Source organism: Calonectris borealis, chromosome 14, assembly GCF_964195595.1.
Source record: "Calonectris borealis chromosome 14, bCalBor7.hap1.2, whole genome shotgun sequence".
NCBI classification, from domain to species: Eukaryota; Metazoa; Chordata; class Aves; order Procellariiformes; family Procellariidae; genus Calonectris; species Calonectris borealis.
In genome coordinates this window covers 8,910,327-8,932,823 of record NC_134325.1, presented here as the reverse complement: position 1 = coordinate 8,932,823, position 22,497 = coordinate 8,910,327, and the positions used below count along the sequence as shown (strand labels likewise).

At 38.6% G+C, this 22,497-nt stretch overlaps 1 protein-coding gene across 5 annotated transcripts in view; it reads left to right on the top strand.

Annotated features, from left to right (window-relative positions):
* DENND5A (DENN domain containing 5A) overlaps positions 1-22,497 on the top strand; it is a 70,733-nt gene that overhangs the window by 13,461 nt on the left and 34,775 nt on the right. For all 5 annotated transcript variants that reach the window (XR_012675740.1, XM_075163125.1, XM_075163124.1 and 2 more), the window contains exons 2-5: positions 6,552-6,623; positions 7,219-7,328; positions 8,032-8,692; positions 16,009-16,196. Coding sequence is in view for 4 of the 5 variants with exons in the window: in XM_075163125.1 (XP_075019226.1) it covers positions 6,552-6,623; positions 7,219-7,328; positions 8,032-8,692; positions 16,009-16,196 (1,031 nt within the window). In the remaining variant the exon portion in view is untranslated. The remainder of the gene's footprint in view (positions 1-6,551; positions 6,624-7,218; positions 7,329-8,031; positions 8,693-16,008; positions 16,197-22,497) is intronic.

Below are 22,497 nucleotides of genomic sequence, written 5' to 3'. Positions count from 1 at the left end.
ATGTCATGTATACAATAAATGTACACCAAGACTGAATGAATTGAATGAATAACAGGCTGTATCACAAGAATTTAAAGAAGCAAGCTACTTGGCAGGGTGAAAGCAACAAACCATTTAACCAGAATCAGTAGAGCTTTCTGGATGTCTTTTGTTTTGTAATTATTTTGAGCAGATCAGCGGACTCGATGGACAAACGAAGGTGGCAGTATTAACGATTCTTTAAAATCAGTGCTGTGTGACCATTCAGTTCTTTTATCGGGCACTTTCTCTGGTAACTAGGGTAGCTTCTTCTGACTTGCTCTTTATTGTCACAGAAGGAAAATTGAGCTATATTCTACCTCTGAAATAGCTGCTCAAAGACTTTTTTCTAGCTAGTATGCAGGGTGAAGTTCCTGTACAGTTCTTAGTCTTGCATAATTTTTAGAGTGGCGGCACTGTGCTCACTTTCTAAAAACTAAACCCAAATGGTGAATTGACAGCATATACAAAAGGCTGTGATTCGATTTAAAAAAGTTTTGTTTGCAAAATATCCCTGGCGTTTTTTTTGATCAGGTTTGCCCTTTCTAATTAAGGACAACTTAAGCCACACAGTACTGTTCAGTACTAGATAGAACTTTATTACATGAATGGAAACTTTTCATGGCAGGGTGTGGGTTACAAAGAAGAGTGATTGCCTGATGTATTGAAGAGGAAAAAAAAATCTAGGGGTAGAAGCATACTTATAAAGAAACAAACTACTCAGCCGGGAAAATCGAATTGTTACAATCATGTAAAAGTTTTCTTTGGAATTTGCGTTAGGAATTTGCAAGCAATCTAGCTGGATATGTGTTGCTTCTGTTGATAAAAGCTACCTAAGAGGACATATATGATTGGCAGGCATAGCCTGAATTTACAGTGTATGTGTTAAGAAGTTTCAGTACAGGTCTAGCTTATTTCATGACCACACATGAAGGTTTGACGGGAAATATGTTACTACTTAGCATGGTTACATGCACCTAATAATAGTGATGGCAACCATAAATTGCACTCCCCCGTGGTTCAGGTTGTAAACAGAACTTTGCAAATGGCGTAGTCAAAAAAAGGAAGGGAATAGAGCGAGAGGTGTGTGTCTGCGGTGGTAGCGTTTAAGTCTGGATTTCCAGCCCTTTAAAAAGATCTTGTCTTCCTCTTTTGTTTTGTTAAGAATTTGAAATTTCATCTTTTTCACTTACAATAAATCCACTTCTCAGTTGAAACTTGTAATTGTTGATATATTAGGGGGGAGGTCGTAAGTAATTGAAACTGCAAATTATACAACCTAACCATTTTTCTTATTACTGTGTTGGAAAGTCTTTTTTTTTTTCTTTTTTTTTTTTTTTTCCTTTTCTTGAAGAGGAATACGGAATGCAGTGAATCAGATTTTTCTCTGGGTAAATCAGGAAAGAGCTAAAATTAGACCTTCAGAATTCACTTTTTTTTCCCCCTTGAAGGGGGGAAAGCTTGGTAGATAGCGTTTTGCAGGTTACTGAATTGAAGAGTGTTTTAGTTCATTCTAGTCTCTGTAACTTTTTTTTTTTCCTCTGTATAATCTTGTAGAAAAGTGGTATCCATTGATATCACTCAATAAAATGAGGTGTAGTTGTTAGTTCAAACGTAGGATGCTTGGAGTGTATGCATTAGCTGTTCTAATGTGCTTGTAATTAGGAAGTCCAAGTTACAGACACATAGGCCGGCATCATTTAAGGTGGTATAAATAATGTTAGAACTGGAAGTCTGTCAGGCCTTATGGTTCCATAGACTGCAAATTGTATTTTGCTGTTAGAGGAGTGGCGTGAGCTTCAACGCAGCTGTGAAAAGGGGCTGGTTTTAATGGCATGTTCCAACTAAATGTAATGTGTTTCAACCCTTTGGTCATCTTAAGCAGGTCTGTAGTTTCCTTTATGCATGCAATACAGTCCATCAAGTTCAGTTTGCTGAAGAGATGTGAGGGAGAGGTTGGAGAATTACCTGCCTCTTACGTGAGATTTAATCCGGTCAGTACTGAGTGTACGGCACTCCAGTGAGAGCGCTGGGAGCTGCGCTCTCCTGCCGCAGGAGGAGCTGGCCAAGCGGCAGCCTTGGTAGCGGCAGCGTTCGACGACCTGGACAACCCTCAGCCAAGGAGACTGCTTCAGAGGTTATGCCTAGCTGGTGGCTCCCTTTTGATAAGCAAGCTTACTCTAAGAACTTAAGTCTTCTATACATGTCTTTTTAAATTATGTGGTAACAAATGAGGAGAGAGCAATATAGGACTGTAATGAGGCTGACTGCCTACATAGTGTAACAGTGGGAATAGCTTGGTTTGCCACAGTTCAGATGGATAAAATCTTTCCAAGTCACTGACTGCTGTAGCATCTTTGCTCCTTTTCCACTCTGTGGTGGAGTCTTAGGGGGTTGATGAAGTGTGAAAGAAGGGAGAGAAAGGAAGGGGCATTACCAAAGCCAGATGGTGGTTCTGGTGTTGAGAAACCTATTACCCGGCATGGCAGGAGCCAGCAGGTGGGCAAGCTGGGCCTCCGGAGGGATTCAGTTACCCATGTAGATTATTAAAACTCTACTATAGTCCCATGTTTTCCTCAGTGCACCAGTTTAAGAACCTCTGTGCCTGTGGTTTCCTCTTTGCTTCCTTCCTGTTTTGGGGGATCCCTGTAAGCTAATTAAGCTGTTTGTGTGGGCGTGGGCTAAACTGGATTAGTGAAATATTAATCTTTGTTGACCTCTTCTTCATTCCCTATTTATTTATTTTTAATCCAAGTCATTTCACTGATCCTATTTTGAGTGGGATGCTACAGATAGTGTTTTTTCCAATGACAAAGAAATTCTGAGATTCTCTGTTTCACTGCCATTCCTCTGCTGGGTGCAGCACCAGGTCTCATTCAGGTGTTTGTGGATTTGTACAGTGCCTAGTGAAATGATGTTTCTCTATACTTCTGTGATATTATTTACATTACAAAATACAGTGGGATTCTTACTGTTTTGAAGGTTCGATGTTGAGAAGCATGTTGGCCTGAAACTTCCTGAAGTATTCCTGTTTTTTTTTTCCTTTTTCCTGGAATTTTTTATGTTTCTGGATTTTATATGTTATATGACAGTTCCTTACAAGTAGTCTTATAGTAGTAGCTATTTGATTACTGTTTCTGTTTTAAATCCAAATTAGTTGCAAGTTTGTAGTCTGTGGGGTGGTTTGCATCTTCATTTTTGAGAGCTTTTCCTACGCTGTGACAAACAGCTGAATGATAATGTGTATGTGGGGATCATCAAACATGTTTGAAAGGCCACCTTAGTCTTCAGCAGGCAATGCTGTGTTCTGTTTAAAGAAAAAAAAAATCCCTTTTACATGGAACTTGCACAAAAGAAAGAAATTATTTATAGAGAAATCATGTTTGAAGACCGCTTTATTGTAACTCGGATCAATAAGGAAAGTACTTTCTAGCCATCACGTCTGCTAGAAGAGAGGATCCTTATGAAAAGCATGGTCTGATGATAGCAGCCCTTTGATAGTCATTAAGTGTGGGAACTTGTACTCACTCTGAAACTTGTGGGGTATGTCATGTTTTTATCAGTTTACCTTCTCTTACGTCTTCATTTTCTCAGTTCTAGAATAAAACTTTGTCCGTTTTTGCTGATGGGTTTGTCGCGTGCATTTGTTAAACCTGGTCTTGTCTTCAGTGTTTTTATCAAAACCGTTTCAATTAGTACTAAATTAATCAGATGTCTAATTCACACAGAGATCGATCTTGAAACCATGAGTTATTTTTGCCTGCTGGAGATGTGCTGCAATTGGTATTTTGCTGGAGCAGGGTGTTTGTGTTTGAGGCTTCTAACCGATCATAAATTTAGAAATTCAGGGTTAATTGCTTTTTGACTCTGGATATACGCAAATATTGTTTGTGGATTTTTTTTTTTTTCCCTGTCTGTTGATGGCTATCTAGTGACAACCACTAGCTGCTTAGTGGGAGAAGTGAAGGGGGAGCCTAGGCGATGGACTGGCTGGTGCTCAGGTTCTCAGTAGTTGTAATGGCAAGAAAACAGGGTGGCCAGTGTCCTGGAGTTGCACAGATCCCATTTCTGTTCCTGGGTCGAACCTTCCATATGTTGTTGGTGAGCTGTCACTTGAGATCCCCTGCCCTGTCAGTGTCTTTGGAAGTCAGCATTGCCCAGTCTGAAGGTCCAGTGGTTTGCTCTGTTACAAGCGTGAAGGCTCTTACAAAAAGAGATAGCTAAAGATGGAAGACTCTGCTGCCGTGAAAGAGAAAATGAGCATCACACTCATGCGGAAGTCAACACAACAAATATGATATCAGAGCAGGCTGGCTCTAGGAAAGGAGCGTAATATGGAGGCACTCTGGCAAGAGCGGTGTCTGTGCAGCAGCTAAATTGTTTGATGAATTGCAGGAAGGCATGTAAGTGTTGCCTTATGTTTCTGTCTGGATCAGGACTCAGTGGGCTTCCAGAAATCAATTTCAGTACTTTCATTAAATTATAGACAAACTTCAGGTCTAAAAAATTTAATTGTGTGAAATGTGAGAGAATGTCTCTTGGGAGGAAATGGGGCAAAGCTTCTTAAAATATGTAAGCATCCATTCGGTGGTTTTGTTTTTTGTTGTTTTGTTTTGTTTTTTATCAGAAGGGAAGAGCGGCACCATGTATTTTGCAATATTAATCATCTTAATGAAAAGGTCTTCAAGTCACAGATTTTATTTCCAGAATATGCATGACCTTGCACATAGGTGAACCCAGTGATTGTGATGTGTGGTTTCCAAGTTCAGGAGAAAATTTGGCCTTCAGATATTTTCTCTCTTATATGTATGTGGAAGAAAAAAAAACAGGAACAAAACAGCTTAGTAAATGTCTGAGGTTTTTCCTCAATTATCTAAAAGGTGACATTACATCATCTGCACAGATGTAAATATAGAAAATAGTAGGTGTGTTAAATCTCCTGACTTATTTTTAAAACCTCTTTTACAGAGGACTGTCTTTACTTGAGTCTGTGTTTGTACTAGTAAATAGAGATGTGGCATTATGTCCATTTTTCTTTCTCTTTCTGGGAGTTTCTTTAAATGCTTATTTTCATCTTTTGAGATTGTTTTTAGCTATTGCAGAAATGCTATATGTTATGTTTTCTGTCATTGACTCTGCTCTTTCCCAAGATGGTTATATTTCAGTGAAGTTGTGTTCTGTTGTTTCCTAACTATCCCTCTCTCTAGACGCGTTTCAGATTTTCCCAAATGCACATTTTTTTCTCTCTGAACAATGGTGGTATTGTTTATTATTGAAGTAATAAATAATTTAGCTGAGTGGTTTTGTATGAAAATCAGCTGAGCTGTTGGTTTTTCAGACAAACAGGAAAAACAATCCCTCCTTTAATTTCAGTGCTAAAACCCAGAGGATTAGCAAAATAGATGTGAATATTTTGCGTCTTGTGAGACCTGTCCTAGGTCCTGATTCAAGATAAGTTCCCTGTTCGAGGTAATATTTAAGACTTAGTTTAAACAAAATCCAGAGTTACACGACTTCTCAACTATTAAAGGACTTCTTAAACATTTGTGATGGTTTAACCATGGAAACGAAGTTTTGTTTGGTGTAATGTGTTTTTTAGGTACTTTATTGTCTATAGGCAGTGTTATAACTATCTCTGTGTATGGCTACTTTGTGGAAGTAAATGTTTGTACAAAATAAGGATTCTAATTTGGCTTAGAAATTGAACTTTAAATATTACTGTAAAAGTACAGAACAAACCCAACCAATACTGGAATCAATTTCTGTTGCCATGTAATTGCTGTGTGAAGAAAACAAGTGAGGAGTTGAAGTGTGTTTTCTCTTTTGCAGGTGTTGCTGAAATAGTTTGATTTATTTAAAACATATGATTTCATGCAATTGTGCCTTATTGTTAGTGCAGCTGTCAACAGCTGCATGCTCATTTAGCTAATTGCATTCTAGTAAGATAGCTAAGCTTATTTTAAGATATGCAGTTGTGCACTTTTTTTAAAGCAACTACACACATTCAGATTTACTGCAGAAAGTTCTGTGCTATCACAATGAACAATCATTGCTCTAGAGGAAATTTGAGAGCTTGTAAACAAGACTGTATCAGCCAGTCTAGCGTATGGGTAGCATCTGTGAAAAGTTGGACCGTGCCACTTAAATTCATATAGCTCTAAAGGCCTTGAAATGGTCTCGCCCTTGGGGTTATTTCATCATCTGCTCTTTGGGAGTATTTATAGTTTAACAGGTAAAATTTCATTTAACAAGCAACTAATTCCTATTGCTGCATCAGTATTCTGGTTGTGTATACAGGAACTATGTGCTTCTGGTACATACTGATCATCTCCTTCAAGAAATATGTACCTGAAATAAGAAATTTGTATAGAGTGGTAAATATATAAAAAGCATATTAGGAGAGTAGACTATCTATTATGCATGCTAATTCTGTATAGAATACTTGTATGTTTTCTACTGGTATGTGTTAGCTACGTAATTACAGTCGACAGTATGAAATTTGTAATGCAGTGTTGTTTTTATTTGTTATATAGCTTTATGCCAGTATATACAGGCCTCTAAAACCCGAGATGGTGCCAGCCGTTTCATTTCAAGTGCAACAGAAGGTAAAGGAAAAAGTGTGGGCAAAAAAGCAGCGCAATTTTTTGTTCATCTGATACCCTATCTTCATGGGCGTTTATGTGGTTCTTGATCTTTTAACCTTCTAGACTCTTTTCGCAGCTAACTTCTTGTAATAGATGGTGAATAGCCTTTTTTCCTAAGTCTTGAAGAAGAAATTAAGTGGTGCCACTTGTACGTCTATCTTAAACTTGCATCATCTTTGCATCTTGTCTGTTTGTGCTTTTCTTCAGTAACAAAATTCCACTGAAACTGAAGCTTTAGCTATGCTTTAACAAGAATCTGAAATATCTGAAGAGTAGCTTAGAGAATTGCTGTCATGACCACAATCTCAAGATAGTCACACTTAAGGAAAAGCACAGATACTTAACGACACGGAAACGTTACAATGCTAATCCTTGCTAATATCTGCAGTTTGATTATATGCTAACTAACTGTCTTGCATTTTCTGTTTCTCTTGAAAGGAGTGTGTGCTTAATTCACTTATCCTTGCATCTACCTGCTGATGTCCTGCTTTTTGGCCTTGTTTCAGCTTAAAAAGAGAATGAAATATTTACTTCTGTATTTTTCTTTCACCTGCAGGGGAAAACTTTGAACAGACTCCGTTAAGACGCACATTTAAATCCAAAGTTCTTGCTCGCTATCCTGAGAATGTTGAATGGAACCCTTTTGACCAGGATGCAGTGGGAATGGTCAGTATCACTTAATGGCTTTTGTTTTTATGACAAAAACCTACCTTAACAATTGAAGGCATTCATCTGTGTTTTCTTTGACAAAAAAGTGTGAAGTCTATTATAGATTGGAAATAATCATGAATTTCTCTAAATTGTGCAGGCTCAAAAGGCCTTTTCATTTAATTGGGATATTTTTTAAAGGAAATTAAGTTTAAACTTATAAGTGGTAAGTCCCTAGGAGAGTTTTTTGTTCTTTTACAACTTTTTGTAACATTCTAGAGAATTGGTAGGGAAATAAATTAATCTGCAATTAATGAATCTTCTTTGTGCATGATTTTTCTGTTTAATGGAATGCCCTGTGGTTTCTTGATCTAGATAAAATATAGCACTTTTCTCTATCAGGTTTCTGGTCTTAGTGACCAAAATACTTTCCTTTATCTGAGTTTGAATTATGTTATTTTATTCCCGTTGAGGTTGGTAACAAAATGGTTATGAGTTTCAGTAGAAACTACATACAGCCCTTTTAATATGTTCCTTTAATTTTTCTGATTTAGATGCATATTACTGTATTGTACAGAAATGTAACACTTAATAGAATTTAAAGTGAAATGCAGTGGCAATCTGTGGATTCTAAATCCTATTTTCACCAATGCTTCTGGAGGCAGGGGGAGAGAAAAGTGTGTTTTAATTGATATTATCTCCCCCCCCCCTTTTTTTATAGCTGTGTATGCCTAAAGGGCTTGCTTTCAAGACACAAGCAGATTCCAGAGAACCTCAGTTCCACTCTTTTATTATTACTCGTGAAGATGGCTCACGGACATTTGGATTTTCTCTCACATTTTTTGAGGAAGTTACTAGCAAACAGATCTGCAGTGCAATGCAGACACTGTATCATATGCACAATGCTGAATATGACATTCTTCATACTCCACCCACAAACGACAAAGATAGCTGCAGCAGCACTGGAGACTGCAATGGCACTTCTGTTTCAAAGCTACAGCGTTTTAACTCCTATGACATCAGCAGAGACACGCTCTATGTCTCAAAGTGCATTTGTCTGATTACTCCAATGTCTTTCATGAAAGCTTGTAAGAAAGTACTAGAACAACTTCACCAAGCAGTGACTTCACCTCAGCCGCCACCTCTACCTTTAGAAAGCTACATCTACAATATTCTCTATGAGGTTCCTCTTCCTCCAGCAGGAAGGTCGTTAAAATTTTCAGGTGTTTATGGACCAATTATCTGCCAGAGGCCAAGCACCAGTGAACTACCATTATTTGATTTTCCGGTTAAAGAAGTTTTTGAATTGCTTGGAGTAGAAAATGTGGTTCAACTCTTTACCTGTGCCCTTTTGGAATTTCAGATACTGCTTTATTCACAGCGTGAGTATTTGGTTTTTGTTTTCTTAACTTGTAGTTGTACCGGCACAAGGTCTTTTCATTTCTTGAATTTTAAAAAACACACAACAGAATAGCTGCATTAAAGTGGCATTAGCATGCTAATGCAGTCAAGCTGATCTACGTGCAGGTTTTAATGTAAAGAAAAGAACTGGAGTTGCAAAGAGAGCGTTGCATTGGCTCCTGTTTTTAGACACCTAAACTTAAAACTTTGGCCTTTCACATAATCTCCTGTATTCATGGACTGACTGTCCCCTTTATTGTTGCCTCTGGCAACGTGCTGTTGGATAGAGTAGTATTTCTTCTCCCATGTTCCTCTCCAGCTGCTTAGCTGAATTCCCTCCTATCTCTGCCAAACTATTCATGCATTTTGAGAAGATACATAGTTAATTATATATGGTTCTGAAGAAGAATTAATGATGCAAATATAATTTTCTCTGAGTACCCAAAGTCACATTTCAGTTGTTACTTTGAAATAAAATTACCTGAAAAAAGTTTTATTTGACTGAATTTAAGTCCCAAATCTCTGTTAAGGCCTTGAAACAGTTCTTGCTGAAGTCATGTAGATAAAGCTTGCTTTGAAGAGGATAGGCAGCAACTAAGCTGAAATAGCATCTGTTTATCAATTAATAAGTAATGTGCTAGTGGTATCCATTTTCTGTGTTGAAATTTGTGAATACTGGGCTGCTTACTCTGCATCCTGTTACTGTAACACAGAGAATGTGGAGTTATGCCAAAAGATAATTTTTCTCCTTCTTTTTTTGTCCCAAGCTGGCTAATGTTAGTCCAGACCCACCCATCCATAATGGTGTGGTTTAAATTAGACAGATGCATTTTGAACACTGTTTTATAGTAATGGTAAAGAAGCCTAGAAGACCCCAAGACAAATCCAGGGATAGTCCATGGTGTTGCTGAAATCTGTTTTCGATATTTTCTTCCATTGAGCTGTCACTGAAATATGTGGAATACAAATGGTAACTAGTTATAAAATATAACCTGCAGTTATTAGCAACATTCTCCAAGCATGAAATACAGATGTTTGTGTGTTGAGATGTGTGCGTAGACTAAAGCCAAAGATGGATTTTGTGTGTATAGCCAAGGTGATTAAAAGTGTGTAACGGCAGCAGGGCGTTACATTGCAGTTGTCGCATTGTATAAACACTGATAACTACCAGAGAAAAACTATAGAGTAATTCAAACGGAATCAAAAAAACTTACTGTACTCAGTAGTGGTTACTCTCTTGGATTTAAAAAACAAATTGCTTTGCTTATTATTCATAGAAAATCTAGAAATACTTGCCTAGCAGACAAACTTCTTTTGTGGTTTCTCCAGAAATGGATTAGGCATTTATATTTTTGAGATTTAGGGAGAGTTTGTGTGTGTGGCTCTCTGTGTCCCACCAGTGGAAGGTTCAAACATCAGTTCTTCCATCTGAAGAAGAGTGCAGTCCAGCTGGCCTGTAGTTGTGCGCAAGTGTGAGTGCCTGGCCGGTTGGAAGCACCACAGGAAAAGCAACGTGCACGTCGCCGTATGGGAACAGCGTTCCCTGATCTCTTTTCACGCCATTGTGTTACAAGTACTCTTTTCTCCCGGGCTGGAGCTCAGCTCGCTTCTGGGCCAATCTTCTGTGTTCTGGGTTCTCTTTCCAAGTCATATTAATAGGTTCAACTTTTTTTGCTGGGCACTTTCCAAGTGTCTGATCAGTGGCTAATTAAAGAAGCTTAAAATAACTCTGGAATGCCTGAGTTTCTTGTTTGCACGCACAGACATATGGAATTCTAAAGGGACCCACGCAGGCCTGTGGGCCTGGATCTTTATGACAGTTTTTGTCCACTGTTCCCCCGCCTCACCCCAAGCTGTGGCTGAGTTGGGCTGTGTTGCACCTTATAGAAGGGTCTGGTCTCTCTCTACCAAGTTCTGACCTATAGTTTCTGGCTGAAAACTCATCTTTCAGTAGCAAAATAATTTTAGTTATTTGTTTGCTGACTTTTGGCCCTCAGTTTTGGTGAACTAGCTGTGGCAGTGCCTTCTCAGTAATAGTAGCCATAATTTTTGAAATGTAGCTTACTTTCTGAGGGATTTAATCTCTGACACTTTTTTTTTACCTGCTGTTTTTTTTTAAAAAAACCCTTTGGTGCAGTTTGCTAATACTTACTCAGAATACTTTCAAAGTACTTTCTAAAATGCTTTTGATACACATGCACTTTATTTTCGTATTACTTGAAATGGGAGTGTGAAGTATTTTGAAGTTCTAGAAAGCCAACTTTTTTTCCCTGTAACTTCTGTTTGTTTTTCTCTTTTCTAGCCATGATATTCTGTTTTCTACTACATGGCAGTGAATTAAAAAATTGTTTTAGTAAAGTGATTGCTTGCTTTGCTTAAAAGGATGATATCAGTAGGAAAATGGAACTTCTGACTGAGGTTCTGATTGTTTATACGTTTACTTACTGATTTCCTTCTTTTGCTTTGTTTTGGTTTGTTTAGGTTTTTGTGGTTTTTTGGTGGGTTTGTTTGATTGTTTTTTTTTTTAAACTGGAATATGCTCCTGATACATTCTTCTCTTTCTTCTGTATGGTTGACTAACATCTGTTTTTTGCTGTTTGTAAAACAGGGAACGTTGAATGCAGATACAGGTGGTGGTGCACTCAGTTCTAAGTGGAATCAGAAATTGCTTGAACTTTTGTAAGGGCTTGCTCACGTTCTTGCACATGCAGTAGTGTGAGGTCTAGGTTGTCCTTCAGAACATAAACCTTAATTTTTTAATGTCCTTTGGGTTTGTTAAATCTCTTGGGGCTCAAATCTTTGACAGTTGAGGTGGCTGGGATAATTTCTTGTTCTTCTAGGTCAGATGAGATTGTGGTACTCATTGGGTGGATTTAGATTTAGAACAGTACGTGTCAGGATCAGAGGGTTTGCTTGTAAGATTTACTTTTTAAAAAAAACCAAAACACAGAACTCTTGGAGGACTTTGCCAGATGCAATCCTTTTTGAAACAAATTATTTAGCATTTTAAGTTGCAGTCAGTCCTTGGAATAGGAGTAACTTCACTTGGCAGTGAATGTGTTTTGCTTTAAGATTCCTTTGACATGTTTCTGACTTTATGTTTCTGGAAATTCTTCTTTTGTCCCACTGTGTTGGCACAGCTTCTATATTCTGGATCAGTGTAAGCCAAATGTAGGGAATGAATTCCTTGATTTGATTGTCCTCTTGAAGGAGTTGTTTCCCATTTGGGAAAGTGTTAGAGAAATGCAGGTGCCTATAAGACAGTGAAGAATCTGAAGCTGCTCCTAGTGCTCAGCCAGTGCCAAGGAACTCTGGCAGAGACGGTGGTGCTGAAGGAGGCCTTCAGTAGTGCCCTCACCAGATTATTCTGCAGGAGCTGGTTTGCATGCCTGCAGTTTATGTTGCTCTTTTATCTGTGAAATAGACTAGTTCCTTATCTCTTTAGAGCACCTAGAGCTCTTCTGAAAAGTGTGCACTGAGTTAAGACAGCTGTGAAATCTTGGAGGAGATTTTCTAAATAGCTAAAAACAATAAAAGAAGAAATATAATGCACCACTGCCACAGACTATGATCTTGAACGGTTTTTATTTTCTGGGTATTTGCTGTCTGCTGCCATTTTTAAGTACAAATAAAGTTGTTTTTTTCTCCTTTGCTTTCCTTTTGAATCACTTCTCCCCATCTTTGTTTCACTTGCTTAAAATTATGTTCACTCTGGAGACTTAGTTTTATTTCGTTGCAGTTTTAGTCCCGTGTTGCCCAACTCTAATCTCTCACATAGGACATTTTCTTCTTATTCCTCCAGTGATTTAGGAAACTTGCTGCTTGGTGCAGGCATCTTTAATCAGCCTTCTGTCAGACGCAGAAGTGAACACGAATAGGAAATACTTTGACCCACTGCTTCTACTAACCACAGTTCTCTCTTGTACTGCAGTTACAGGTTTTTTTAAGTAAAAGGCCCAAATAAAGAAATGTATGTTTCTCTGAGGAGTCTAACATACCGAATACCTGTGCTCAGAAAAATTTGTTGAAAAATGTTTCTTTTACACCACGCTTTCTGCTATGAACAAGCATGCCCAAAGGGAACTCTCCAGGCAGTGCTTTATTCCGGTGGCTCAGCTGCATTGCATGCTACCTGTCAGTAGGCACTGCATATGTAATTTGTTTCTCTTTGCACCCCGTCAGGTTAAAGAGAAGATTAATCCTGGCAAGTAGCCCATCTTTCTGGTTTATCCATATACTTTCTGAAGATCTCCAAACTCGTCTGTAGTAATGGTCCTCCACCATAGGGGCAACTCTCTGCCTTAAAGCAGCAATATGGGAGTTCCATGTGGAATGGAAATTACTTCATAAATACAAGAATATTTCATTGTGATCCATAAAGAAGGAAGATTGGAAGGAAAAAAAATACTCCAGAATGTGATCATGTAATGGTTTTAAATTTGGCCAAGTCAAAGAATTTCTGTAGGCGCTTGATAGACTTCTGTCTGGTAGAATGTGAGAATGGAGATGTGGAATCATGGTTCTTACAGCTGCCACTTTCTTTCCATCCTGCTCCTCTCTTTCCAGACCCAAGACCCCTCACTACTTCTTTTTCCTGGATTTACTTGCTTTTTACAGATCAACATAAATGGATAGATATACTAAACATACATAAATACTAGTGTAAATAACTTCTCATATGCATTTTAAGGGATAATCTATTTTGCCTACAGTAATTTGTTAGAAGAAAAAATCAGCCTTTTTCTGTGTTCTTAAGTGGCCATGTTAAAAAGTAGCAGATTTTCTTTTCCTTGCACAATGATCAGTTAAACACTTCCCAAACTAATAGCGCACTAGTGGTATGTCATTTTTTCCCTATCAGTGCTCTTGTACAATACAAGGCCAAAAGGTGTCATTTGCACCAGAATAAGCATATTCTGGTTCAAAAACAAGAGCAAGACCACTACTGACACACTTCTTCCCTCTTTTAAATGATTTTGTTATTATTATTTTTAAATCTTATGTAATGCTTTGGTACTAGAAGTGTGCTGCTTTCTTCTTTTTTAAAAAAAAAAAAATTATACCCTCTAAGGATAGGTATAACTCAAGAAAACATTTAAGTTATTTTGTTTAATGTTTGTGGACTGCTTGCCTTTTGTCCTTGCCTTTTGCCAGCAGCTCTGACGTGCATGAAGCCTGCAGAATGTTGTCATTGTTACTTGCAGGCTGTGACTGTGCAGGCCAGGTAGTTGGGAATGGCTTAAGCCATGTGGATATCCAGGATCAGAGCGCTGCATTTGGAGGTAACTCAGTTGCAGGAGGTAGCTGCTGAGTGGATAGAAATTCTGAATTATTGATGCTACTTTGTAATTAATTTGAAAGGCTAATACTGAAGTTAGCTTAATGACAGAGAGAGAAGTTGTATTTAAATTAGCCAGCAGGATTAGACAGGGGGGTTTTATGTAGTAGGAAAACACTGTTTCTATTCTGAGACTTGTTCTTTCAAATAAACAGGCTGAATACGAACCAGCTGGAATGTTTGTATATCTATAGCTACATTTAAAGTTTCTTTTAAAGCTGAAGAAAATGGGGTATGGAATAGATTCTTCTTCTTCCCAAAGCTTATCATTAATTCATCACTTCTTTGCAGTCAAGCTGTGATTAAAGCTGCAAACCAGTAAGTAATTGTGTAGGCAGAAACTGGTGTCCAGGCAGAATAGGGGAGTGCTGCTGGTGATATTCATTGATTGTTCCCTAACATGTTTCAGTCCAAGTAAGCTTTTGGCAAAAACTTTAAGCTATTCTCACTTGTTTTGATTGAAGGCTCCTTCAGTCACAGTAGATCTACTGTGAGGCAGTGACAAGAAGCTCTGTGCAGTAAGCTTTTCCACCAGCAGAGCTTGAACTGAAAAGAAAAATCAAAAGCCTAGATTGCAGAATTATGACTGGTGTTAGCAAAACTTGTGCTGAGTTCCTCTTGGGTTGTGGGACTCTTTGCAACTTTGACTTCAAACAAAATCAATCATGAATGCCAGGAACTGAATTTCTTAGCCCTCTGTCTTCTGCTATCTGAAGTCTGAGCGGAGGATGGCTAAAGAATAGAATTAAAACCATAACCTTAGAAAGTGCAAAGGTAAGCTTAAATTTTCTCCAGAGCGTTTGCTTAGAACAAATGTTCTTTTTGCAGTTTTCATTTGTACTCCGCAACAGTGTACAACAGCTTCAGAAACCTCAACGCCTGAACACGTGCATTGAAGTGTCTTTTCCAATTTCATAGTGTCTGTAGTTTTATGAACATGTTAGGAGAATGCACGCATACCCCGCACCCCAACACACATATGAAGGATACTGGTTTTTTCCCCTTACTCCTATTTCCCCCCCCCCTTTCCTGGCTGGAATTGGATATTGTTGCAGTATCATCACAGTTTGACTGAAGGTGTTAGTCTTGTGAGCTTGTTTTATACTCTTTCCAGCCTGGCGGCTTGAAAGCATTCTGAATGTTTCAGCAGTTGTATTAGACCACACGCTCTGAGTTATTCTGGTGTTGCCTCCTGCTTTACAGTGCATAGATATCAAAAACCATTAAAGGTGATTCTATAGTATAGAAGAGGAGGGCAAGGTTTTGGCCCAGCACACTGCAATGTTAACGGCTCTAGCCACCAGCTGCTGAATGAAAAGATCTTTTCGTATGCATGTTGCACAGGTGCATTTAGCACTGCTGTTAAATTCTAGGAGAAGATGAGTTGGTTTTACATTGAACTGAGACTTCGGTCATACATTGCAAAGAATAAACAAAGCTGATCCTTTTTATTTTCTACACAATTATTTCAGTCGCACTGTTGGTTTGGCTGCTATATGGCATGCTTTATAGACATTTAAGCAGTCTTTGAAAAAATGTTTATATGAGAGATACCAGATGCCTTGGATTTCATCCAAGGCTTCCATAGAAAGCCATAAACCCAGAGAAAAAAAATTATTCCCGATGTGTTTCTTAGCCGATTACAATACTGCTTCCATACTCAAACTGGTGTTCCTGGTAACTCTGGTATAGGTAGCAGAGGGTGACTTACTGGGTACTAAGACTCAATTTGCTCATTTACATATGACTTGTAGAATGACCTACTTCGTGTTGAGCTCTCTTTGTTGTTTCAGCAAAATGTGCTTGGGTGTACAAGTCTGGGGTTTCATTAAGATGCCGCTCAGCTAGTACTGGGTTTTGTGGTTGCTGTTTTAAAGCAAGCTCTCATTTCTTTAACTTAGATTCATTTACTTAAAAACGTTTGTGAACGAAATATTTTTTTTTCTTGATCTTTTTCAGATTATCAGAGACTGATGACTGTGGCAGAGACCATCACAGCACTAATGTTTCCATTTCAGTGGCAGCATGTGTATGTTCCTATCCTTCCAGCATCCCTCCTTCATTTTCTAGATGCTCCTGTCCCTTACCTCATGGGCTTGCACTCTAATGGGCTGGATGACAGGTCTAAGCTGGAACTTCCTCAAGAGGTGAGAGGAGCTCATCTTGGCTGATTAAATATTGTACGTGACTATGAGGGAAGTGAGAAATGAGACAAAACACTAGTGCTCACTGTAAAAGCCATTGTGAAGTTCTTGCTGGCTCTGGTTTAGGATAGCTCTTACTTTGTTTTTTGGAGATACAGGAGAGAATCTGTTGAAATAGCTAAATAAACCCCTGTTTTGGAAATTGTATGCTCTGATAAAATTAAACTGTGACTTTACGGGTATTGATGCAGTGGGGTTACAGAAGGAACACTTTTGTGCTGCAAAACTTAGCCCTGTAGTGCTAGGAAATGCAAGAAAGCACATTGTGAATTCACCAGCTGTGGCTAAAAGGCCGTACAGCTGGTTCTGCACGGTGCCGCGGGAGCAAAGCTGGACTGGCTTCAGCACTGTGCTGTGCTTGGGCCGGTTCCTGGCTGCGCGGGGTTAGACTGAGTTTCCCTGCACTGCGTTTCTGTGTTGAGGTTAGCTTACGTGGACCCAGCCTGTCAGGTGTCTGCCCCAAAATTATTTCAAATTTTCATCTCGAATGCAGTCTGCAGCAAAATGTCAACATCTACTTGAGCAAAGTGGTGCTAATTGGGATAGTGCTCTGGAAGTCCTCCCTTGTAGTGAGACTCTGTTAACACCAGCCACTGTATAAAGGAGAAGCAACCGGTCTGTAAAGGTCCTGCAACTCATACATGGGGCTGGGACTAGGTTCAAACTGCTTAGAGGTTGTTTTTATTTACTTTATCCCGCTGTTCACTTCACAAATATTCTTTTTAGGGACGTGCCGAGAGAGAGTTTAAGAGCTGGTTGTGAGGATGAGGGGACCGAGAGTGGCTGAGCACTACTCGGGTAGCAAAGGAAATGTCTGCAGGAGCCAGTAACCGCCGTGGGAAGTGTGTCAGGTGGCCGGTGCCCGGCTGGCTCGTGAAGCGGTTCCATCGGTCATCTGAGTGACTTCCCTCATCGAGCGCCATTGAATGGTTTATTTGTTCTTGTATATAGGAAATGCTGAGTCTTACAGTACGGTCTGGCCGGCTGTTGTCAAGAAGCTGGACACCTCTATCGGGTAGCCCTGTGGGAAGCGAGTGCTTGCAGAGATGTTAGCTGCGGAAGAGCACAGCTCTGGCCCCTCTGGAGTCTGCTTACTTGTAGGTGTAACTTTGGGGGGGAGCGACTGGGTAAACCATGGGAAGCACCCTACTTACAGGAACTGGCAGGATTCTCTAATCTCTGCTGTTTTCTCTGGTTGTCTGTTTTCTTCTATTATCATTTACATTACTGGGAAAGCAGAAGTGTGGCAGGTAGAGGGTTTTGTGGTGTGTTTTTTATTTTCATTATCAGGCAGTGCTGCAACATAGCTTGACACAAAAAAAACTTCTTAAAAAAGCTGCGTGAAATTAAAGACAAGATATTTTTGTGAACCTCCAGTCTGGTCACCATGCCAACATTGCTCTTTTTCTCAAATCCATATGCTGATAGTTTTCATTTGTTTTTCCTGGCAAGTTCAAAGGAAAATTTCTCTTCAAATGGTGTTATTTTTTCTATGAAAACTGAAGTATTTAATCTCTTGATTTCTTTCTTTTCTCCCTCTCTTTTTTTGCACTGGCATAATTAATAACAGAGTAATGTATGTTCTTGCCATGAAAACAGTCTTTTGCTTTGGTTTACTACATTTTTATAAAATTTTGGATGTACCAACAGGCCTAATTAATACGGTTAGTATACTTTTTAGAGAGGATAGCTGGTGAAGTAAAGTGCATGTGTGGATATGCATGCTAATATGCACCATGGATGTTTTCACTATTATAACAAGCTTCTAAAAGACTGTCCTCCTTTTGTAAAGAATTTCCTCATTTTAAAATCACTGTAATACTTCCAACTAAATAAACATATTTTAATTTCAAATAGATATTTCAATTATTTAAAAGGTAAATGGTTTTGAAGAGCTTTATCAATTTACTTTGGAGGTTTAAAGTAAGGTAGTTGATCTATTTTTAGGTGGTAAAAGTGAAATCAAAGTAGTATTAAAAAAAATAATCTGGCACCTCAATTTACATTTTGTTTTACAGATAGCCATTTATGAAGGTGGAGGAGTAGATTCTTGATAGTATCTTAGAGACATCAGAATTGCCTGGGAGGGCAGGGAGGGGAGGACACACAGATACCAGCAGCAATGTGCCCATGTGATGGAATTTGCTGCAGAACTTGTCCTTCTGAAGCTTTAGCTTTTCTTTCGTATTCGAAGAGCAAGCTCTTAAAGCTTTGTACACGATAAGTATGACTTGGTTTGAGAAATCCCCTTGGTAGTCACTGCTGAGTAAGGTTTCTTGTGAACCGTTGAAGTCCTTAGCACTGCAGGCTGGGAATGTAGCTATGGCATAGAAATGGGCTTGAACGTGTGCTGAAGACTACAAAGATGAGTAAGAAGTTATCCTATACCAATAGATTTGCTTATCTGAGAGGCAAAGTAGCTTGGGAAGAAAGAGCTCACTATTGTTGAGATTTTAATTGTAGAGTGTTTACTTTCAAAAAAAACCCCAAACAACCTTCTGTTGCAACAAGAAGTAAATGTACCATTTTAAAATATAAAGCAGAATTCAAAGTGCTTGCTGGTCTCACTAAGTGAAACTATTGGTCAGTGTCGGTATTTCTGATATTAATAATTTAATCAGTCAGCCTTAATATATTTAGAACTGCAGATTACAGGTTCATCTCAAAACTACTTTGCTTTATGATTAGGCTTTCAGATACCCTTTACTTAAAGAGCCAAAGAATCTCTACACTTAATTCCTTACACAGAAACTGACACGGAACATGCATAAAATGTGGTGGTGTGGAACAGAAGAGGGCATATGGGTTGGATTGTTTGTACTTCAATAAAGACAAATTTAACATCAGTAACAAAAGGGATATTAATATTTAGCATTGCTTATCTCTGAAGTTTGGAATGTATATGGTCCTTTAGGAAATCATCAGGGTTGTATGAGGAACTTGATTTCCAAGTCCTGCGTCTAGGCTCCTGATTCATAGATATAATAAGTATCAGAATTCTTCTCACTTAATGCAAAGGGTATATAAAGAGCTGTTCTATGCTCTAATTTATTCTGAGTTCTGCAAAAAAAATTTTTTTTTTCCTTCGTCTTGAAACTGCATAAACTGCATTTCTGTTGCTAATCTGTTTACATGGATGCATGGGACAGCTGCTGTTAAAGAAAGCAATATCTGATTTAGACAAGGGGCAAAAAAGTGAGCTTTGACAGGAAATCTAGTTAGTGCTTCTCAGTTGAAGGGCATTGTGTAGGAATATACTGTTGCTGTCTAGCATAGCATGGATACCTCAGTGTCACTGTAGACTTCTTGATTGTGGTTTTATAATGAAGTTTTAAAAAGACTAATTTGTCTTGCTCAAAGTGTTTTAGGCTAGTGAATGTGAAAATACTATCTGTCCTAACTCAGTCAGGTTTGGTTTGAGTCTTGCACACATATGCCATAAGGCTTGTTTTGGTGGCAGTCTCCCATATTTTGGTCACATCTGGTGCTTTAAGGGAGCATGGAAACCCAGCTGTATCCCAGAAGTTGATGCTTTGTCAGATGATGATTAAAATCTTCAGCAAAATAACTACATTAGTACAAAATTCAAGTTTAGACTATCCCTTGGGTACATCAGAAAACAGGGCCTGATGGAGAATCCGCTGAAGTTCACCACTGGCTTGAAGACCTGACTCTCTGCAGCCCAGTAAAATTGTAGAAAAGACTCGAGGCTTGCTGAGGGTTGAGTTTCTTGTACATGTCAGTGACACAGTGCACTTAAGCTTGTTCTTGTATGTATTGCCGCTTTGCTGAGGGCTCTTTCTGTATGCATGAGCATCCTTGTGGTTTCACTGATAGCTGCATCAGAGCCTTGTAAGGAACCCAGAAAAGAAAGGCGGGGGGGCATGGGAGAAGCGGTGCTAGAATAAGGTGCTGCAGAAATCAAAGGGGAAGGGAAGACTATGTAGCTGTTTCAGATGTTACTGGCAAAAGTGTGGTTTGTTTATCAGTAAAATTGATCAAAAAAGTGGTTAAACTAGCTTTTTGGCAGATCATAAACCCAGCAAGTACTAAAGAAAGATTGGTTTTTTGATATGTCTTTGAATTTCCTTTTAAAGAAACTTTTGCAGTGCTATAGCAATATGTTTTTAACAAGCAAGTTAATCTGGGCCATTTCATGCTACTGGATTTGCATGTGCATCTCACCACTCGGTAATGCAGGAGAATGGTGGAAATTTAAATTATTTTGAGTGAAAATAAGCAACACGGAGTCTTCCGGTACTGGTGAAATCAAACAAAGTAGTATCTCATTAAAAGAGCTTGTTTTTAATGGAGCGATCCCAAGGGTCTGGGGCAATAGCTTTTTCTTTCAGAAAAGTTGAAAGATTTTAGAAGCTAAAATCCAGTTCTCTGCTAATATAAGAGAGATATATATTCTCAGTATTTTTATTTCAAACATTAAAAAGATGCTAAATCTTAACAAGTTCTGTGGGTCTTTATTTTTGTATGTTGTTTTAGAAGATAAGAAAGATCTCTCAAGGCCTTTTTTCCTCTTGATACCAACACATTTAGACCAGACTGACCAAGATAGTTATTTTGAAAGATTATCACTGCTTTGTATGCATTCTCAGGCTATCTGCTGATGTGATAGATACTCGATAATACTGCAAATTTATTGACAGACTTCAGTTTTATATTTTCCTGTACTTCAGTGTTAAACAGCCACTTGAGGAATTAAATTTGTGTTTCTGAAAGCTGCAGGTGTAAGTTGTTCTCAGTCACAAATTCTGGGTTGACTTGAAGAACAGTAGTGCTGAGAATAAATGCAAAAGGTCACCGTTTGCTTACAGGAATGGCACAGGAGCATCCTTTAGAGTTTAGGACCACTATTAACACATTTTCCACAAGCCAGCCGTGTGTGTATAAATTTGCATATCCATGTTTTCTGTGTGTTAAGTGAAGTGGGTGGTTATTTGCAAGGTTGGAACCTAATGCACAAAGGTGATACATGCTGCGCAAATGCTGTAGATGAATGGTTTTTAGTTTTTCAATGCTGTATTCAAGCAGAAGCCTTAACTCAGTACCATGTTTCAATCTGACTGTCTAGGAGGTGATGTGAAAACCTGTATGTAAGCTATAGTTTGAGCACCTGTGCTGCACAGAGAATTCAAGTAGTGGTGATTGTGCTTTCAGAACTGACTGTTCTATATTGTTGTAGGCATCTATTTGCATACCATGTAATTATGTATTAATGTTTAAAATAAAGCATATTTTCCCTTTAGGATGTCAGTGGCGTGGGGAGCTTACTTATTATTAGTGAATATTAGTTCCTCCTTAGACATCGTTTTGGCAGAACGTAGATCATTTCCTTCTAGATTTTTGAACAGAGCTGAAAGGAAGGATATAGGCTTGATGCAGGCATTGCTGGATGTGTGTGGGGGTTTGGCCCTTATTGTACTTGAAGTCAAACTAAAGAATTGCAGTTGGTCTCTGGCTTTGGAATTGATGGGTGCAGAAGAGACCCTGCTGAGCCAATGGAAGGTTGTGCTGTTGACCTCAGGGGACCAGGCTTTGGCATCAGATACATGAACATTGACTTACTTGCATCCACATTTCTGAGGTTTGTAAGACTTTTACCTGGATACCCCGTTATTTGTGATGATAAAAGTTTATGGGAAAGACAAGTTTTTAGATTAGGATATGACACCCTTATTTCTTAGTACAGTGTCTCAGGAGAATCATTTTACTGTGTGATGATGTTATGTGTCCTCTCTTGTAACAACCTGCTATTAAAGTGGTGTGTAACTACTTGAGGTTTTCTTTTGGTCAGAAAACCTATACCTCAGCAACAAATGAAAGAATACTTGACTGATCTAGAGACCTGAAATACCAAGTGACTAACTTAAGGATGCTCTTTCAACTGTATCTCTGCTTACACATGTTGCTAAGTATCTTGTCTTTATATCATTTTAATTTTGTATGTGTAAAATGATGATCAGTGTATCCATAGAGGCTTACATACAGAGCTGTCAACTATTCACAACTCGCTCAACTCTGCTGCCTCCAGAAACAAAATAACTAAAATTTTGTGATCAAAGAACTCCTTTATTTTTCTACTTTGCGTACTTGCCCAGTTACTAGCATGCAAAATGCTTTGGATGGCCATGATTTCATACAAAATAAGTGCCATTTCATTTCTTTTGCTTTTTAAAACAAATTGAAGGTGGGGACCCCTCTATCCTTACTGGATTCCTGGTATTACTTT